Below are 18,343 nucleotides of genomic sequence, written 5' to 3'. Positions count from 1 at the left end.
CATAGGCTATCATTTCATCAACCTTTATGGAGCACACTGTTTCTGGGTCAGGGACTGAGGCCATGGTTATGTTGACAGATTCCCCCTCCTTATCCCGAGTCAGCCCACAAAGGGAGATGGATATCCTCAAAGACTGGTTCATCGCATTCTCTCTCCACATGATTAATATTTTTCTCCACCTAGAGATCCCGCTCCTCCCTACTGCTCAGCTCCAGGATGGGACTTCCTCTAGCCTCAATCTATTTTTCTATAAGCCTGTTATCTCTTCCTTTGAAGCACAGCCAGTTTGAGAAGCAACTGTAGAATAACAGACTTGCCTCAGACCCACAGAAAGGTGTTGCTTTCTTCTCATTGTTGGTCCTTTGTTCCTTCATTCATTATTTTGTTCACTCATAAGACGTTAAGCACCTAATATGTTCTAGGCAATGGGAATAATATAAAATGCAACTTCTACCATCAATGAGCCCAGTCTAGTAGGGGAAAAAAGCATGTAAACAAATGGCAAATACAGAGAGCTGGTTGCTAGACAATAGTCGCACACAAGAAGTGTGTCACATACAAGAGGCATACTTTTTTTAGTTGGGGTTGGCAGAACTTTAAAAGTTTACAGAAAAAAATGTTTTGTGTCTTGAGGGGCCACCAAGTGTGAAGGACCACCAAGTGTGAGAGGAGATATTCCAGGGAGGGTTAATCACCAGTTGGAAAGGGAACTGTCGTAGATTAGAACAGCCTCAACATCAGGCTCTTTGTGAAAGTAGTGAGAGATGAGACTTGAGAAGGTAGGGTGCGGCTCCTAATAAACCTTGTAAATCACACTGAGAACTCAACTTTAATCTGTAGGCTTTCATATGCACTTGAGTGTGCTCTCTTTGGATGAAGGAGAAGAGACAGGTAGACTGGCTGCAACTGACCTAGCATGAACTGCTAAGAATGTGAATTTAAAGGGCAGTGGAAATAGTGAAGACAGTTTTGTGAGTATTTTTGTGGAAGTGAAGTGAAGTCGCTTAGTCGTGTCCGACTCTTTGCGACCCCATGGACTGTAGCCTACCAGGATCCTCAGTCCATGGGATTTTCCAGGCAAGAATACTGGAGTGGGTTGCCATTTCCTTCTCCAGGAGATCTTCCCGACCCAGGGATCGAACCTGGGTCTCCCGCATTGTAGGCAGACGCTTCACCGTCTGAGCTACCAGGGAAGCCCATTTTTGTGGAAAGGGATGCTAAAAAACAAAAAAAAACCCTTCCTCTCCCTATGCCTTTTTCTAATTTAGAGATGTGTTAGAATATTAAACCTGGTCCCCCTTCTTCAGGTTGCGGTGGGTCATCCTGCTCAGTCCTTGACTCGGTACCACGATCTCCTGCCGTTTCCAAAACGCTCTCTTCAAACCTTTTTTTGTGCCTGGGTTTGGGCTGCGGAATGGAGAGAGGAAGCAAAGGTAACTAAGTTGGCAAAGGTCTCTGGATAGAATCGGACCGTCGTCACGAGCGGTTAAACGCGACAGTTGCTAAGATCGGAGCAGTTGCGGAGAATCTCGTGTTGGTGCTCGGAGGGGCGGGCCCGAGACAGGGCTTGAGGGCGGGACCGCAGCGTGGAGCTGCGGGGAGGGGCGGAGCCAGGGGAGGAGTTTTAGCCGGAGCCGGTGGCGTCCCTTTTCGGATTGAGCAAGTCAGAGCTGGGAGCGGGTTAGGCTTGGGAGAGCAAGTTTGAGACCAAGCCCACTTCTCGGGCGGATACTGCAGGACTTCTGCCTCCGCAGCGGCCGAGCAGGGCTGGGTGAGGGGCGGAGTTTTAAGCCCAGCCCTCGGGTTCTAGTCTCTGATTGAACGCGGTAGGTCTTGGGGCGGGTCTGGGGCAGATCCCGTTCTGCATTTGACAGCTCTCTAACACAGCTGCAGCCGAGTCCTGTGGGTTCAGGAACCTGTGGCCCGGCTCTCCGCGCGTCCCCGTTCCCCCCGTGGCCCCGGCCCCGGCCATGAAGCGCATCTTCTCCTGCTCCAGCTCACAGGTGGCGGTATGTGCTAAAATGTCTGGGAGGCTGGGCATGGGGCTGAGGTCCAAGCCCTGTGGTGACAGAGTCCTGAGTCCCGACTCCACGCATCATGGCCTTGTATCTCTATCCGTCTTTCTAGCTCTTCCACTCCGTAGTGCAGCCCTCCAGCCCTACCTTCCTCAAGACCCTGTACCTTAGACTTGACTTGCCTTCCTAACCTCTGCCCTCACCAAGGTTCTTTCCCTTGACCCTTTCTTGTCCTCCTAGATTCTACACCCCAGCTTCTGATACGTTCCCTGGAGCCCCTGGTTCTCTCGTAAAGGCGCTGTTTTCTACTTCTATCCTGTTTCCCAGTACTGAACTGCCATCAGGCGTCTGTCCTATCCCCAGCCTGGGCTCAGCCCCAAGCTCCTTTCTATCTCCCACGTACTGCCCCACACTCCATTTCCCAGCCCTACTCTATCCTCACGACCCTGCTCTCCTCTATGGTCCTATCCTTGCTCTCAGTCCAACAAGTACCTGCAGCCCCGTGCCTTCCCTAGCCCTCCTTCATAGTTTTCTCTGTCCTTGTCCCCATCTCACCCCATACCACTTCCACTCCCATTCTCTTATCGCCACCGCTGGCTCTCAGACAACACTCCAAACCTCTTTCCAGTTGGGATTCCCACAGCAGCAGCCTTCTCCTGTTCTCCCTCTCCAACCTCTGCCCGCCTCTGCCCAGTGGTGGTTCAACTCCCTGATCTCTTTCTACCTGCTCTCTGTGGGTTAATCTTGCAGTCCAGTCTGGCCACACTGACAGGCACTGCCAGAGGAGGCACAGTTGCCTGGCTGCTCCCCAAGGAATGGGTAAATTGTTTGCAGATTCCACTCTGGCCAGTTCACTGCGGTGCCTGGTCATCAGACGGGTTCTTGGGTCAGTCAAGGCCTTTTGCCTGCTTCTCCCCAGAATCTTCCTTCATACTAAACCCTCACCCAGTTGTTTAGGGCTTTTACTCTGCTTCCTTTGAGTCAGCTGGGGAACGGTGATGGTGAGAGAAGAGGATAAAGTGGATTCACTCTGAGAGTTCCTAGAAGTCAATCCGCTCCCGAGGTTCTCCCAGAACAGGACACAGGGAGAAAGTCTGCAGGAGGGAGTGGCCAAGGGAGGGTATAGGTGCTTCTTTTCTGAAGTTCTCTTACAGACAGACCTCCTATCAGGGGACAAAATTTTCTGTGGACACTGAGATGGTGGCTCATTTAGAAGTAATGTGGCCAGCTACCTGTAGTAACATTGCTTAGCCTAACTTGACTTAGTGCTGTCACTCATTGAGCAAACATGAGAAATGCTCAGCTTCTTCTGCATGAGCGGGTCACAGAAATCTGAAAGCAAGCTATGAGGCAAGAGTAGGTACTCTGTTGAAGCCTGTCCTCATCCCACTTATGTTTGCTTCCCCATTAGTTTCCATGCATTAATCAACCAATCAAAAGACATTATTGAATGACTGTTAAAGGTACCAGAAACTGAGGCAACCCAGAGTGTCTTAACTCATGATGATTTTCTCATTCACATGGACTCTTCTTTGGTTACTGAAAGTCCTCCACATTGCCCTTCCCTTTCAGGTTTGTGGAGTCTGCCTGCTCCTTAGGAATGGGGAAACTGTTTCATTCTTCCTGATTCTCCAGTTGTTGGTCCATGCCTTCTTTTCAGGGAGCTGGGGTGAACAATGGGGTGAATATTGAAATTGGAAAGCATCCCTCTGTCTTTCTTCGTCCCAGCTCTACAGAGGTTTGGCCATGAAGAATTTCTACCCATTCTAAACTCTTCTTAGTACAACAAGATTATAGGTAGCAAATTAGATGGATTTAGAACTACTTAGCTGGAAAGAAAACTGTTTCCTCAGTCAAGGTAGGGATCCAATAACATTGAAAATAGACTAGTTTAAGCTGTAAATTGTTTCCTCATGAAACTTCCCCACACTTCTCATGATAAATTCCTCCACTCCCTGGGTGGCTAACCACTCTGAACCAGTTTGTCAGAGAAGTAGTGTCACAGCCTTCCTGACCACTCCCAAAGCCTAGCTTCCTAGTCATGGCAGAAGATTGCCCCTTTCCATCCTCTCTCCGACCCCTGGGTTCACTGTACTCTCAGACTGAGATGAGAACTGAAGGATCAGTGATCATTTAAAAATTAATCTAAGTCATCCAGAATACATATAGGAAGTTCAAGAAACAAACAAAAACTTAACTCCTATGATCTCATTTTGTTTTAGTCCCAAGGAGTGTCTTCTGTGTTAGCTTACTCTGCTTATGTATAAACCAGAAAATAGCTTTAAACAGTAGGCACTGAATCAGGTTAGAAAAATGTCAATTGCATTTTGTTATTTTTTAAAAAAAACTTTATTTACTTATTTGGCTGCATCCTTTGTTGCAGCATATGGAATCTTTGATCTTTGTTGCGGTATGCAGGTTCTTAGGTTGGGACATGTGAACTCTTCATTGTCATGTGGGATCTAGTTCCCTGACCAGGGATCAAACCTGGGCCCCTTGCATTGGGAGCACAGAGTCTCAGCCACTGGACCAACAGGGAATTCCCTCAATTGTGTTTTAAAAATTGAGAGTCAACTCCTGGTTTCTACAGGGCAGCAAAACCATTTCCATTTACCCATCCTATACAGTGGTAGCCATTCTCTCTACTGTTGGCATATTTCGTCTTCATAGGACGCTCATGGGCACACAGCCAGAGATAAGAAGAGGCTGCAATTACTTCTACAAAGGCACCCCTAGTCTTGGCTACAGAAATACAAAGCTTATCCTTGTTTTTGAGTTTGCTAATTAATTTGGTGATTGCTCCCTTGAGGCTGTGATGGTTATTCAGTGCCTCTTTCCCAAGGTGCTGGGATGAAAAATAGATTAGATCTTGGAATTCAGATTCAGAAGCATCCTTCTGTGTTTTGTTTTGTTTTGGCCACACCATGCAGCCATATGGGATCTTGCTTCCCCAACCAGAGATTGAACCCATGCCCTCTGCTGGAAATGCTGAGTCTTAACCATTGGATAGCCAGGGAGGACCCCCTCTGTTCTTCTTCACCCTAGCTCTGCAGAGGTTTGGCTATGAAGAATTTCTACCTATTTAAAATTCTTCTTGGTATAACAAGATTACAGAAAGTAAATGAGGTAGATTTTAAAACTATCGAGCTGGAAAGAGAATTATCCACTTTGCTAAGAAATACCATTACCATCTATACAGCTTGACTATTGGCCAGTAGGAGCAAGAACCCTTCCTCCAACTCCCCTGGATGGAGAATTCTGAACCCAGGAATATCCAGAATGTGCCCAGCAAGTTTGAGAAGCATAGTGATTAGAACTAATGTTTATTGTGTACCTCCTATGTGACAGAGCTAGGTACTTTATATAGTGTTATTTTATTAGGAAACTGGTTCAGAGAAGTTGTTACATGCCTCAGTTCACAAGGATAAAAAGTGTTAGAATCATAATTTTAAACAGAGAACTTCAGATTGAGGTCAGCTAATGGTGGTGTCCTGTGATGTAGGTGTAGTTCTAGCTCTCTGCCTTTTCTGAGGGTGACGTAGCCCCCAGGGGACATTGGATAATGTGTTATTACATCTCAGTCTGTTGAGCAGTCACTTTGCTTATTTTGTCCTTTGAGAATTAACCTGTTTGGAGACTCTTCCTCTTGCAGGGATTAGTGTCTGAATGTGGGTGGCTTTACCCTGGAGGCGGTCTTAGACTGTTTATTTGAAAATAAATAAACCTTCCATAGCTCAGTATTCATATGACCTGGTGGTGAGAACTAAGATAGGGCATTGGGTTCTAATCTCAATTTTACCACTATTCTGTGGTGTGCCCCTGGACAGTTATCTAACCTCAGTGCACTTCAGTTTCTTTTCTGTCAACTAGATAAAATAATATCAGCCCTAACTACTTTCCAGGAACGTTGAAAGGTTAATTGAAATAACACTTAAAAGGGCTACGAGGAATTACCTCAGGAGTGTTACCTCAGGAACCATTTACCTTAGATAATTTTATGGTGTAGGCATTTAAAATCTTTCCTGTTCTTGATTAATAATTTGCCCTGGCTATGTAAACAGTATTTGAAAATGAGCTGGCTTCCAGAGACTCTATTTTTCCCCACCTCCTCCTATAGCTTCTTTCTTGTTTCGATTACACCTCGTAAAATGCAATGTGCCACCACCAATCCCCCACCACTTCCTGTTTTTTTTTCATAAGGATGCCATACACTTGTAATGCTTTTTACAGTTTACAAACAGATTTTATATACATTAGCTCATTTCATACAACATGATGAAGTAGTAATTAATTTCCACATTTTATAGATGAGGAAACAGGTTAGAGGTGTTCAATGGCTTACTCTAGGTCACATAGCTGAGGAAGTGGTCGAACCAGGCCCTGAACTTAGGCCTGCTGCCAAGTATTCGCCTAGGGGTCTTTTCACCATTCCACAGATTTCTGTATCCTTCCATCCTTTCCTTTCTCTTCTCTGGAGCAAACAAGGCTTTTCTAGGCTTTCGGCTCTGGGTGCTTTTACACAGCTCTTTCATGCCCTGTAATACTTCAATTATTGTAATTACCCTACCACCTGAAAAAGTCAAGCTGGCATAGTAGAACAATGTATGCCCAGGTGTGGATCTTGTCTGGAACAGCTGCTCTCTGCCAGGAAAATGAGGAGGGAGGGCAGGGTGGAGGAGGGCAGCAGTCTCTTCTGCCTCCTCCAGCCTAGCTGGAGACCTATCTTGGCCTTTTGGTTGGTGTTGCCAGGGAAGGGGAAGAGGGACTAGCCAAAGGGCCTGGGTATGAGAAGGGAAAATGGAAACTCTGTGCTTCTCCTCCAAATTTTGCACCCCAAAGCCAATGGGTAGAGATGGTATGGCTAGGTATTTAGACTCCTAACTGTGACCCAAAGCTAGGTGCCTTGATTTCTCAAATATCTGAGAACAAAAAACAGCAGCAGAGGGGGTTGAGAGGCAAGGTGAACCCAAGTCTGGGATGGTCAATTTGGTTCAGTTTGCTCCAGCAAGACCTAACGACCAAAAGCGAAGGAGTCAAGGCTAGGACTGCTGGGAGGTTGTGCGCCTACAAATAATCACAGTGCTGATTTTAAAAAAAGACATTTGAAACACTAGCATTCAGGACTCAAACAATGATTTTTAATTCAGTAGTCCAAGCCTCTTTTGGTCCAGAGCAGGCAATAACTGGCAGTAGTCCCCAGGGGCATGTGCATTGGCGAATATTGAACTGGGCCAACTATGAAGCATTCAGTGACCTAGGGTGAGTGACTTGTAGAACACTGAAAGGACCTCAGGATGTCCCTTTTCCCTTGCTTGGCCTCCTAACCATCTTTTTTCTTCCTCGGCTCTACCCCCACCTCTTATATTCTCACAATGTGTTGCTCTGGTCCAGGTGGAGAGATGGAACCGCCGTGATCAGAAGCTGCTGGAGGCGGTGCAGCGGGGGGACGTGGGACGCGTGGCTGCCTTGGCCTCCAGGAAATCTGCCCGACCCACTAAGCTAGACTCGAACGGCCAGTCCCCGTAAGTCGTCTTGATCCCCACCTTGGAATGTGTGTCATGTTCAGTTGCTTAGTCGTGTCTGACCCTTTGCGACCCTATGGACTGTAGCCCTCCAGGCTCCTCTGTCCATGGGATTTCCCAGGGAATACTGGAGTGGTTGCCATTTCTTTTTCCCTCTTGGTATGCGGTTCTCTTTAAAAACCTCAAGCCTGGATGTGATGTAAGACTAGGAAACATCTATAACTTCAGAGCCCTTTTTTGTCTTAATTAGCAAGTATATCAATAAATCTTCACTACTTCTCAAGTGCTGCACACAGTGGGAGAAGAAGAGATTGTCCTTGAGGTCCTTACACCACATGACCCACATCAGCAAAACCGACTGAGAAAGGAATAAAGCCATGAAACAAATGGAAAACTGAAACATACATGAAGTAGGGTATTTCTTCATTGCACAAGTCAGAGGGTATGTGCTTGAGAAACTAGGAGTACAGTGGTGGCCATGAGCATCATGTGGCTGGAAGAGGTGATTAGTACAAGAGGGATATTATTCCTTGTCTCTGCCCAAGTCCGCCTGCAAATGTCCAGCCCTCTGCTCTGGCCCACTCTTACTGTGACATTTCCAGTCTGCTAAGGGTATTGGGCTCAGAGTGACAGGTAATTATGTGTACCCTGGACACCCTGAGATACTCATTGCTTAAGACCCATAGCTCTTCTTTCTACTTTGCTTCTAGCCTCCTCTGACATTATAACAGTAGGCCATTTACATAGGCTTCTCTTTCTCAGAAGGTCAGGCTAGGGGAACTTCCCTTTCTGCCTCTGGAATTGGCTTTGGGGTGATGGAGCATAGCAAGCAGGGCTTAGAAGATTCCCCCAGTTGGGGAAGATCCCCTGGAGAAATGAATGGCAAGCCACTCCAGTATTCATGCCTGGAGTATCCCATGGACAGAGGAGCTGACAGGCTACAGTACATGGGGTCACAGAGAATTGGACATGACTGACTGAGTAAAACTATTCCTCATCTTTATGAGGCCCCTTTATCTTTCTGCCTCCCGGCCTTGCCTCTGGCAGGTTTCATCTGGCCGCCTCCAAAGGCCTGACAGAATGTCTGACTATACTACTTGCCAATGGGGCTGACATCAACAGCAAGAATGAGGACGGTGAGTTAGACTGAGCACTGGGTCATGCTACTTGCTTTTCCCTTTACAGCAGCAGTGAGGGGCGGGGTGGGGCAGTGCTGGGCCCTGCTGGGTGTTCAAACTCTAGTCCCCCCTGCTTCTCTCCTTGTTAAGTCCCAGCCGGCCTGCTTTCAGGGGTTCCCCTCCTTGCAAGCTGGGCCTACCTCACTCTCACTCCCACCTCCACTGTGGGTACCAGGCACTTGGGGAACAGGAATTTCTGGCCCCATGTGGCTGAGAGTTTCTCTCTCTAATCTCCCTCTGATTATCTGTGCGTCTCTCGCCTTCCCTCCCTGTGAGTCATCAGCATCCGTGGGGCCACCTACCCCCATTCCCTGCTTCTTTCTGTTTCTAGGAAGTACCGCCCTGCACTTGGCCACCATTTCTTGCCAGCCACAATGTGTCAAGGTCCTGCTGCAGGTAAGAGAGACCCCTGATACTACTCCTGTGAAAGGAAGAAGTGGACCCAGAGACTCCTGACTGTCTTGTACTCACTAGCAACATTTGGTCAAATGTACCCCTCACATCCCCAGTAAGAGAGCTGGTAATCTCTCATTCATTAATTTGTCAGTATTTATTTAATATCTGCAATGTGCAGGCACCCAGCTTAATGTTGCCCTCCAGGGCACATCAAAAAGCAGCGTTGCCAGGGACTGACACCCAGTCAGTCAATATGCGTGTATCGAGTTTCACCACTGGCAGAGCCGCTGCAGAGACTGACTGCTGTGATGATGGGTGGGTGGAAGGATGGCAGAGGTGTTCATGTTAAACCCAAAGTCTGCTGTCTGTTCTTGAGGAGTTTGTAGTCTAGGAGTACAAAGAGAAATATATATGTGAAATGACATGTGGACAGTTCAGAAATAAGCTTCTCAAAGTTCAAAAGGCCCAGTTCAACCATGCCATTGTGCCAACAGATATTCTGCTTTGTTCTCCCTTGCTCTTTCCAAGATTCTCATTTATGATCCTAAAGTACCAGACATGGACTCAGGTGTTATTTTCCTTAATGTGTTTATTTACCTATAATCTGATTTTTCTTAGGCCCTAGGTTTATGAACCAGGGCTGAAATTCAAGACTGCCTATCGTCTGCAAGGAATAAACTGGACTTGCCTAGTAGTTGGCCATAGCCATGATCCCTCTGCCCCTCCCTCTAGTACAATGAAAGCTGGTTCTACAACGGATACAGCAGGGTGGGAGATGACAGTGTTAACACCATGCTCCATGCTGCTTCCCTTTGATTGTTTGCAGCATGGTGCCAATGAAGACGCTGTAGATGCAGAAAATCGTAGTCCATTGCACTGGGCAGGTGTGTGCCAGGGGACTAATGGGAAACGGGGCTGCTGGGACCAGAAGGTGGGGAGGGAGGGGAGGATAACATTTGTGGGGGAAGGGCAGGCCAGAGTTGACTGCTGAAAGGTTTAGAGAGGATACTGCATTGTGGTCTGAGAGGTGCCCTTCCTGCTTCCGCTGAACCCAATCATCCTGTAACCCTCCATAGCCTCCTCTGGCTGTGCCTCAAGTGTGCTCCTCTTGTGTGATCATGAAGCCTTCCTGGACGTCCTGGATAATGTGAGTGTTGGCAGGGCCCTATATGGGGAGGCTGCTGCTTTCTTTGAAGTTAACTAGCCAAGTTCCATGACCAAATGTTGTGTGGTACCACCTCTTCTTCCTTCTCCCTCTGCCCCTCCTCCTTTTCCACACAGAAAGGTTAAGGCTTAACTTCTGGAGAGTTTTCAACCCTCTGAGAAGGAGTATTTAGCCCCAGAATTGGCGTTCTTTTCCTGGAGAGGTGTGGGAATAAGGGAGTTGGTAGGACTGTGCCAAAGCCCTGGTTCCCCTGTCTCCTCATGAACCCTGTTCCCACAATCTGTGCAGGATGGACGTACACCGCTAATGATTGCCTCGCTGGGAGGTCACGCAGCTATCTGCTCACAGCTACTGCAGAGAGGTGCCCGGGTTAATGTCACTGACAAGAATGACAAGTGAGCCTTCTATCATCCCATCCCAAATCCCAACCCTGACAATCTAAAAAGGAGCCACTGGGCAAAGTGTGTGTGTGTGTGTGTGAGATGGGGAGATTGGTCTCTGTTTTCTTGGGAACCGCCTTTCTTCCCAGTGGTGTGTGTGTGTGTGTGTGTGTGTGTGTGGTGTGTGAGATGGGGAGACTGGTCTCTGTTTTCTTGGGAACCACCTTTCTTCCCAGTGGTGGTTCAGAAGTGCCCTGCTTGTGCTTCATTGTTTTCCCCTTGGTGAGTTAAGAATGTTTTCTTTATTCTTTATACTTTCCTATTCTGCTGCTGCCGGCACCATCCTTCTAGCATAGATGACTCTGGAAGTAGAATTAATACTCCTGGAACCACTATTTTAATTGACTGGCTTTCAAACTATGTTCTAAGACATAGAGTCTGTTTACCTAGTAAAGAACTTATATAGAAACTCAACATATAAAGCAGAGGAAAATGGAGCCCCTCAAATGGGCTCCCCGCTTTCTGATGTCACAGCTCCTGGAATGACATCTGAACAGTTCTGTTCTGGCCTAATGCTTTGTCACTTACTGGTGACGGTCTGTGGTTCTCCTGACCACACTTAGTGAGAGCTGGCCTTGCAAGTGGATTTTTTTTTGGTTTTTGTTTTTGGAAACCAGGACTCCAGGATTTCATGAGAAAAACCTATGCTCAGATTTGTCTCACCCCACAGATCGGCTCTGATCCTGGCCTGTGAAAAAGGCAGTGCTGAGGTGGCTGAACTGCTCCTGAGCCATGGAGCAGATGCGGGGGCAGTGGACAGCACAGGGCATGATGCTTTGCATTACGCCCTACGCACACAAGACAGGACCCTGTGGAGGCTGCTGCGGCAGGCCCTGAACCGGCAGGGCCGAGGGGGTAAAGCCAATCTGCTTTTGTGACTCCAAGATGCTCCTTGATAGCCTTAGAATCAAAGAAGCTTCTTAGAATCCCATTTGTTTCCATGGAAACAATCCATGTGATAAATAACTGTCACTTTAGTGGAGAATTTACTTATTTATTACTTCTGCTATGAGATGCCTCCCACTTCCCAAAAGCAAGGTCACAAAATTCTTTAATGCAACCTTGTCTCTCCCTGAAGGCAACTCTGGCTAGCACTACTGCTAGCATTTATGAGTTGTAATTGTACATCTATTTGTGTGATTCAATTGTCAATCTGTCTCTTGCCCCTACTATACTGTAACCCCCTCAGATAACCTCCTCTGTCTTGCTCGCCATTGGCTCCTGGTTTCTAACTGTAACAGTACTTATTGGCACAGTGTCCAATACATAAGTGAGTGAAAGAAATAAATGAGCCGACATTTCTCTGGGACAGGGAACCTACATTGCTGGCTACTTAGGGATCCATCAAATAGGGGTGGCTTCTGGCACCAGAAAGACACGTGTGGTTAAGAATGAACACAGGGGCCACTCCTTTCAGAGAAAGTCTGAAGCCAGAGTGTGGGCTAAAAGCATGTGGGCACTGTCTCCTCTCTCATCTCTCCCATGTCTTTTCGTGTAGGTCAGGGGCCAGTTCAACACTTGGATCCTGCATCCCAGGTAAGACCCTAAGCACCTACTCCTTTTGCTTCTGACCCACCCCAGTCTTTCCCGCTGGGATGTCTCCCAGGCAGGGATCGTTGGGGCATCGAGACAGTCTAAGAGAAGAAAGGCTAGCAGCCTGGGTTGACGTCACTGTTCCTTTTTCTACACAGGCCTCTCCCTCTGAGCCTCAGGTGGGTGCGCCACCTAAGAGCCCGTGGAGGGCAGAGCCTGAGGAGGAGCAGGAGGAAGAAGAGGACGAGGATCCATGTTCAGAGGAGTGGAAGTGGAAGTATGAAGAGGAGAAGAGAAAAGTTTCTCAGTTGGAGCAGGAGCTGCTGCGAAAGACGGAAGAGTGCAAGGCTCAAGCTACAGCTTACCTGGGCCTGGAGAAACAGATTCAAGAACAGGTGCGGGAGCTGGGGCTCCTCCTGTCCCAAGAGCCCAGAGCTCCAGGGGACCAGGGCTCTAGTCTCCGGCCTGGAGGAGATGGCATGGAACAGGGTTGTACCCTCAACCTGCTGGCTAAGCACATACAAGAGCTGAAGAAGCATCAGCAGGCCACAGCTGCAGCGGCAGGCAACCCAGTATTAGCTTCCAAGAAGGCTGAGGATTCAGTCCCAGGGGAGATCCAGTATGAAGCCCAGGGAAGGTCCCAACCAGAAGAACAGGAGCCACCCCAGAGCCCAAAGTCTGAGACTGTAGGGGAAACCACAGGACAGCAACTGACCAACAGTGATGGGCAGGCCCTTCGCCCTGATCATACTGACCAGCTGTTTTCTGGCCGGAAGGAGAGGCCCCAGGCTCCAGGGGCTGAACCCACAAGCACAGTGGCTGAGCCAGTGGGCACAGCAGCCATGAATCAGCTCCTGCTACAGCTGAGGGAGGAGCTGGCTGCGGTGTGGCGAGAAAAGGATGCCGCCCGGGGGGCTTTATCAAGACCCATCTTGGAGGGAGCTCTGGGGACACCCCGGGCTGAGGCTGCAGCAGCTGCCTGGGAGAAGATGGAGGCCAGGTTGGAGCAGGTGCTGGTGAGACTGGATCGAGCAAAAGCAGGATTGCAGATGAAACCTGAGGCCCCTGCCCAGGAGACCAGAGAGGGAGCGCTCAAGTCAGTCCCAGGGGCCATCACCCAAGAAGATGAAGAAGAGGAGAAAAGGGTCCCTGGGGCCCGGGGAGAGCCTCTAGGGGCTCCTGGAGGGGACCAGATGCCAGGAGGAGGCCAGGCCAGGGGACAGCTGGAGAAGGAGGTGTCCGCCCTGAGACTGAGCAACAGTAACTTGCTGGAGGAGCTGGGGGAGCTGGGCCGGGAGCGGCAGCGGTTGCAGGGGGAGCTGCAGTCCCTGAGCCAGCGGCTACAGCGGGAGTTTGTGCCCAGGCCGGAGGCGCAGGTCCAGCTACAGCAGTTGCGGAGGAGTGTGGGGCTGCTGACAGATGAACTGGCCCTGGAGAAGGAGGCCACCGAGAAGCTGCGGAAGCGCCTGGCCTCCCAGAACAGAGGCCTCCAGGGGCTGTGGGACTGCCTGCCCCCAGACCTGGTAGGCCAGGGGAGTGCACGGAGCACAGTCACCGCGCCCCTGGAAGAGCTGCAGGCCTGCATCAGCGCCTTGGTGGCCAGGCACCGCGAGGCTCAGCAGCGGCTGGCTCGGCTGGAGGAGGAAAACCAGCAGCTGCGGGGCTCCCCTTCCCGCCGTGGCGAGCCTCGCTGTGGGGAGGCCTTGGCTTCCCCTCAGGTGGAGGCTCTGGAGCAAGACCTGGGGAAGCTGGAGGAAGAGCTGCGGGCAGTTCAGGCCACGATGAGCGGGAAGAGCCAGGAGATCGGGAAGTTGAAGCAGCTGCTCTACCAAGCCACCGAGGAAGTGGAGGAGCTGAGGGCCCGGGAGGCGGCCAGCCTGCGGCAGCACGAGAAAACTCGGGGCTCCCTGGTGGCCCAGGCCCAGGCTTGGGGCCAGGAGCTAAAGGCCCTGCTGGAAAAGTATAATACGGCCTGCCGGGAGATGGGTCGGCTGCGGGAGGCGGCGGCCGAGGAGCGGCGCCGGAGCGGGGACCTGGCCGCGCGCGCGGCGGAGCACGAGCGCCAGGCCAGTGAGATGCGCGGACGCTCGGAACAGTTCGAGAAGACGGCGGAGCTGCTCAGAGAGAAGGTGGAGCATCTCATCGGCGCTTGCCGGGACAAGGAGGCCAAGGTGAGCAGGCCAGACAGCCTGCCGAAGGGAGTATCAGGGACGGTTTCTGCGTGCTTAGGGTCTGCGGCCCTGAAACGGGCTTCCCCGGTGGCTCAGCGGTAACGAACCCGCCGGCAATTCAGGAGCCGCAGGAGACACGGGCTCGATCCCTGAGTCAGGAAGGTCACCTTGAGGTAGGCATGGCAACCCATTCCAGTGGTTTTGCCTGGAGAATTCCATGGACAGAGGAGCCTGGCGAGCTACAGTCCACGGGTCGCAGAGTCGGACGCGCTGAAGCGACTTGGCAGGCACGTACGACCTGAAACCATCTTTGGCCAGTCAGATTAATAGTCCAAGCAGAACCCCAGTCAATTGCAAGGACCACACAATGTTCTCCTGGGTCTGAGGGGGTTTGGGGTTGAAAATTGGAAGTAAGGTATAAATTCAAGAGAGAAGGGAGCTTAGGTATTAAAATTTGGGGCTCAGGGTTCGGAAGCTCCCCTCTCACTTCAGAGTAGGTTCTACAAAAGAGTTTCATTGGAAAAGAGGGTGCCATGCAGAGGAAAAAATTTGAAAACCAATGTGTTAGATACTCGAGTTTACTAATGATTGCTCCAAAAGTGAATATGTCTATATATTTTTAAAAGACATGTTTTTATGAATTAAAAAAAAATAAATTTACAAATGAATTTAATAATTCTAGAACTACTTGTGCAATGAGTTCAGACTTATTAAAATTTGTGTACATGATCAAATTTAGAAGGATTAAAAACTGTAGGGAGTTACATTTGACAGAATATAAAGTACATGAACGTAGAAGGAATGTTATATAGAATAGGAATCAGTGTTGGATGGGGTTAATTAAAGAAGGAATTTTATGTTGGTGTTGAAGATGATTAGACAAATGAGCAAAAGAAAATAGTATAGTGGCTCTTAATTGAGACTGTCTGCATTTGAATTTCAATTTCAAAACTAACTGATTGAAGGGCTTCCCGGGCAGGCCAGTGGTTAGGAACTGGAGCTTCCACTGCAAGGGGCACAGGTTCAACCCTAGTCTAGGAAGTAGGATCCTGCATGCCATGAGTGGCCAAACAGAAAACAAACAAAAAACCCAAACTGATTGACCTTGTGTGAGTTATCTAAGCCTCAGTTTTCTCATATATAAAATGAGGGTAATAACAGTTGTTATGAGGATTACATTAAATATTACATTTAAAATACTCAGAAAATTTTTGGCAAATGGCTAGTACCCAGTAAAGGTTAGCTACTCCTGCCATTCCTGCCACCATTCCTATTACAGCTGGTTATGATTAAGTGCATTTGTGTCTCAACCTCACGAACCACAAAAACTCATCTCCATTTCCTTCAGTGGTCAACAGCCAGAAGTCATTCAGGATTCAGTAAGGAGCAAAGAGTGTGGGCCATGAATTCAGAGAAATCTTGATTCAAAATCAAATCTTGATTTCATCACTTATTAGCTGTGTGATTTTGACAAATTACTTAACTCCGGCTCCTTATCTATAAAACGTGAATGATAATACTTCCCTCGAGAAGTATTGTTTTTCTTAGAACAGAAGAGTTGTTTTGAGGATTAAATGAGACAATGTGTGTAAAAGCACGTGGCAGATATTAAATACCCAATAAATGGCAACTGACCTTGACTTTGAGTGGTCCTGGAGTGGGAAATGACCAGGGCCTCATTGATTCCGTTTCCTTTTGGCCTCAGATCAAGGAATTGTTGAAGAAGCTGGAGCAGCTTTCAGAGGAGGTTCTAGCTGTTCGGGGAGATAATGCTCGCCTTGCCCTACAGCTGCAGGTATGTTTGGTCCTCGGGAGATGGGCACCGCTAGAGAGGAGGGTGCAGAGTGGCAGTGATGTGTCTGTGGGAGAGATTCTGGGGATCCAGAGGCCAGGCGGTGGTCTAGGCTGAGGTACTCAGGGGCCAAGGGAGCCCACCTGCCATAGCCGACCACTTCCCTTTGTTTTCCTCATGTTTGGGGGAGGAGGGTGAGTCACATGACCTCCCACTGATGCTTACTCCCAGGATTCCCAGAAGACCCATGAAGAGATCATCTCTACCTATAGGAAGCATCTGCTGAATGCTGCTCAGGTGAGCCTGGGGGGAGGTAGAGGCAGCGAGCTGGGCAGGGGGCATTGCATTTGGTGCCTCTTCTCTTAACTGCAAAGACGTCATCTCTCAGAAAGCTGGACTTTAAATGTTCCAGTGTCAGGTTTCTGGACCTCATGAGGCAGATCAAGAGTATGAATGTGAAGGGAAGAGGTGTTTGCCCCTCCTTTCTAATTCTCTGACTGACTGAAAGGCTTTTTCCTGTCCCTATGCCCTTTCTTGGGGCATTTCCCAGGTGATGCTAGTAGTAAAGAACCTGCCTGCCAATGCAGGAGGTGTAAGAGACGAGGGCTTGACCCCTGGGTTGGGAAGATCCCCTGGAGGAGGACATGGCAACCCACTCCAGTATTCTTGCCTGGAGAATTCCATGGACAGAGGAGCCTGGTGGGCTACAGTCCATGGGGTCGCAAGAGTCAGACACAACTGAAGCAACTTAGTACACAGAACATGCCCTTGCTCAGTTTCCTCCCGAGCCAGCTTATCCCTCACCAAGGAAGAACAGGTGAGTGGCTTGCTCCTTTATTAGGAACTAATAATAACTACAAAGAATTGAACACTTATTTTTGTACCTGGTGCTTTGCTCCGTATTCACAATTGTAATCCTCACAGCAGTCCTGAAAAGTCGATGTCATTATCTTCCTTGTAAAGATTAGGCAACAGCTATGGAGAAGTACTATTAAGTGAGGTTAATAGTGAGGTACTATTAAGTGAGGTTAAGAATGCACATAGTAAGTTGCAATCTACCGCAGAAACTCTCCCTCTCATGTTCTGTTCATCTCCTTTTGTTTCTTTCCTGCCACCTACAGGGCTACATGGAACAGGACGTGTATAATATCCTCTTGCGAATCCTCAGCATACAGGAGTGAGGCAACCCATGCCCTGAAGAATATGGGATCTCTCTGTTGTGAGTTATGGACTCAGGATGATGAGGGAAGGAGCTTGGGAGAAAGGGGGTTAAGGATGGAAATTGGAGTCTCCTTTTGTCCCAGGTAATAGCTGACACTAGGGAGATAGAGTGGCACATATCTTGTGGGGGCATAGACTATTTGAAGTGAGGTCACTTGAGTAGACATGATATGGGGAATGCCTGGGTGAAGTCAGGAGTCAGTGAGCAGATAAACCGAAGGGGTCTAACTTACGGGATAAGAGATGGAAAGGAGGAGTTGAGTGACTTTCCTAAGGTCTGGGGTGGAGAGAAACCAGTTAAAGATGAGTGATGGTGGGACAGTGATGCACGGTTGTTTCCTAGAGTGGGATTCTACAGATTCCAGAATCTCCTTCACTCCCCCACCACTCATTCAAAGTGTAGTCATCCTCTGTCTTTCTCCCGACCCCCATGCAGCTGGCTATCTTCTCTAGTCTGGATAGGTGAGGATCATCTTTAGCCTCTTGGCATGGGTGGGAGGAGACTGAGGGTATAGAAGTGTGTGCATTTCATCCTTGAATTTCCTCTTTCAGGGAACAGAGCATCCTGGTTGGCAGAGGCTCCATCAGGCTGTGGTGGGTGGTGGGTTGGCCACTGGGGCCGGTGTGGGTGGAGCTTCACCTGACATTATGGACCCCAGACCTGAGAACCTGAACCCTGGAATCAGCATGGATGAGATCAGAGGAGGTGTGGGTGGAAGCCGGCTCTATGGAGAATAAAGCGGGAGGCAGGATGGTGTTGGGTGTCCTTGTTTCTTCTAAAGGGGGCATGGGGAAGGAATCTTTTCATTCTTTTTTGATCACAAATGGCCCTGTAAATTAGCTACTTTCAAACTTTGATTATGATCCAAAGAAATACATTTTATGTCCTGTGTGTACATACCTGAAATAA

The 18,343-nt window shown here is 48.9% G+C and overlaps 1 protein-coding gene and 1 long non-coding RNA gene across 3 annotated transcripts in view; one reads left to right on the top strand and one right to left on the bottom strand.

Annotated features, from left to right (window-relative positions):
* The window catches only part of LOC139035105 (uncharacterized), a 4,875-nt gene extending 3,169 nt beyond the window's left edge, over positions 1-1,706 (bottom strand). The window contains exon 1 of the long non-coding RNA XR_011487613.1: positions 1,290-1,706. This is a non-coding gene — a long non-coding RNA (uncharacterized lncRNA). The remainder of the gene's footprint in view (positions 1-1,289) is intronic.
* ANKRD35 (ankyrin repeat domain 35) lies at positions 1,595-18,343 on the top strand. Of its 2 annotated transcripts, XM_020904266.2 has the most exons (14): positions 1,597-2,009; positions 7,407-7,537; positions 8,585-8,673; positions 9,047-9,111; positions 9,938-9,995; positions 10,188-10,258; positions 10,565-10,671; positions 11,387-11,571; positions 12,215-12,252; positions 12,408-14,420; positions 16,126-16,215; positions 16,444-16,509; positions 17,334-17,431; positions 17,986-18,343. In XM_020904266.2, exons 1-13 carry the CDS (start codon positions 1,971-1,973, stop codon positions 17,391-17,393), a joined length of 3,012 nt encoding a protein of 1,003 aa, XP_020759925.2. In that variant the 5' UTR covers positions 1,597-1,970; the 3' UTR covers positions 17,394-17,431; positions 17,986-18,343. The 2 variants fall into 2 exon arrangements, with proteins under 2 accessions (XP_070323317.1, XP_020759925.2); XM_070467216.1 differs by lacking the exon at positions 16,444-16,509 and having other exon boundaries at positions 1,595-2,009.

This window comes from Odocoileus virginianus, chromosome 5, assembly GCF_023699985.2.
Source record: "Odocoileus virginianus isolate 20LAN1187 ecotype Illinois chromosome 5, Ovbor_1.2, whole genome shotgun sequence".
In the NCBI taxonomy this organism is placed as follows: Eukaryota; Metazoa; Chordata; class Mammalia; order Artiodactyla; family Cervidae; genus Odocoileus; species Odocoileus virginianus.
Note: the sequence above shows the minus strand (reverse complement) of the source record. Positions and strands in the feature narration are given on the sequence as shown.

Excerpts from the sequence above, each read along its gene's own strand:
- ANKRD35 (XM_020904266.2), top strand. The coding sequence starts at position 1,971 with ATGAAGCGCATCTTCTCCTGCTCCAGCTCACAGGTGGCG. Across the intron at positions 11,572-12,214 it reads GAACCGGCAGGGCCGAGGGG|GTCAGGGGCCAGTTCAACAC; the intron begins GTAAAGCCAATC and ends CTTTTCGTGTAG. Across the intron at positions 12,253-12,407 it reads ACTTGGATCCTGCATCCCAG|GCCTCTCCCTCTGAGCCTCA; the intron begins GTAAGACCCTAA and ends TTTTCTACACAG.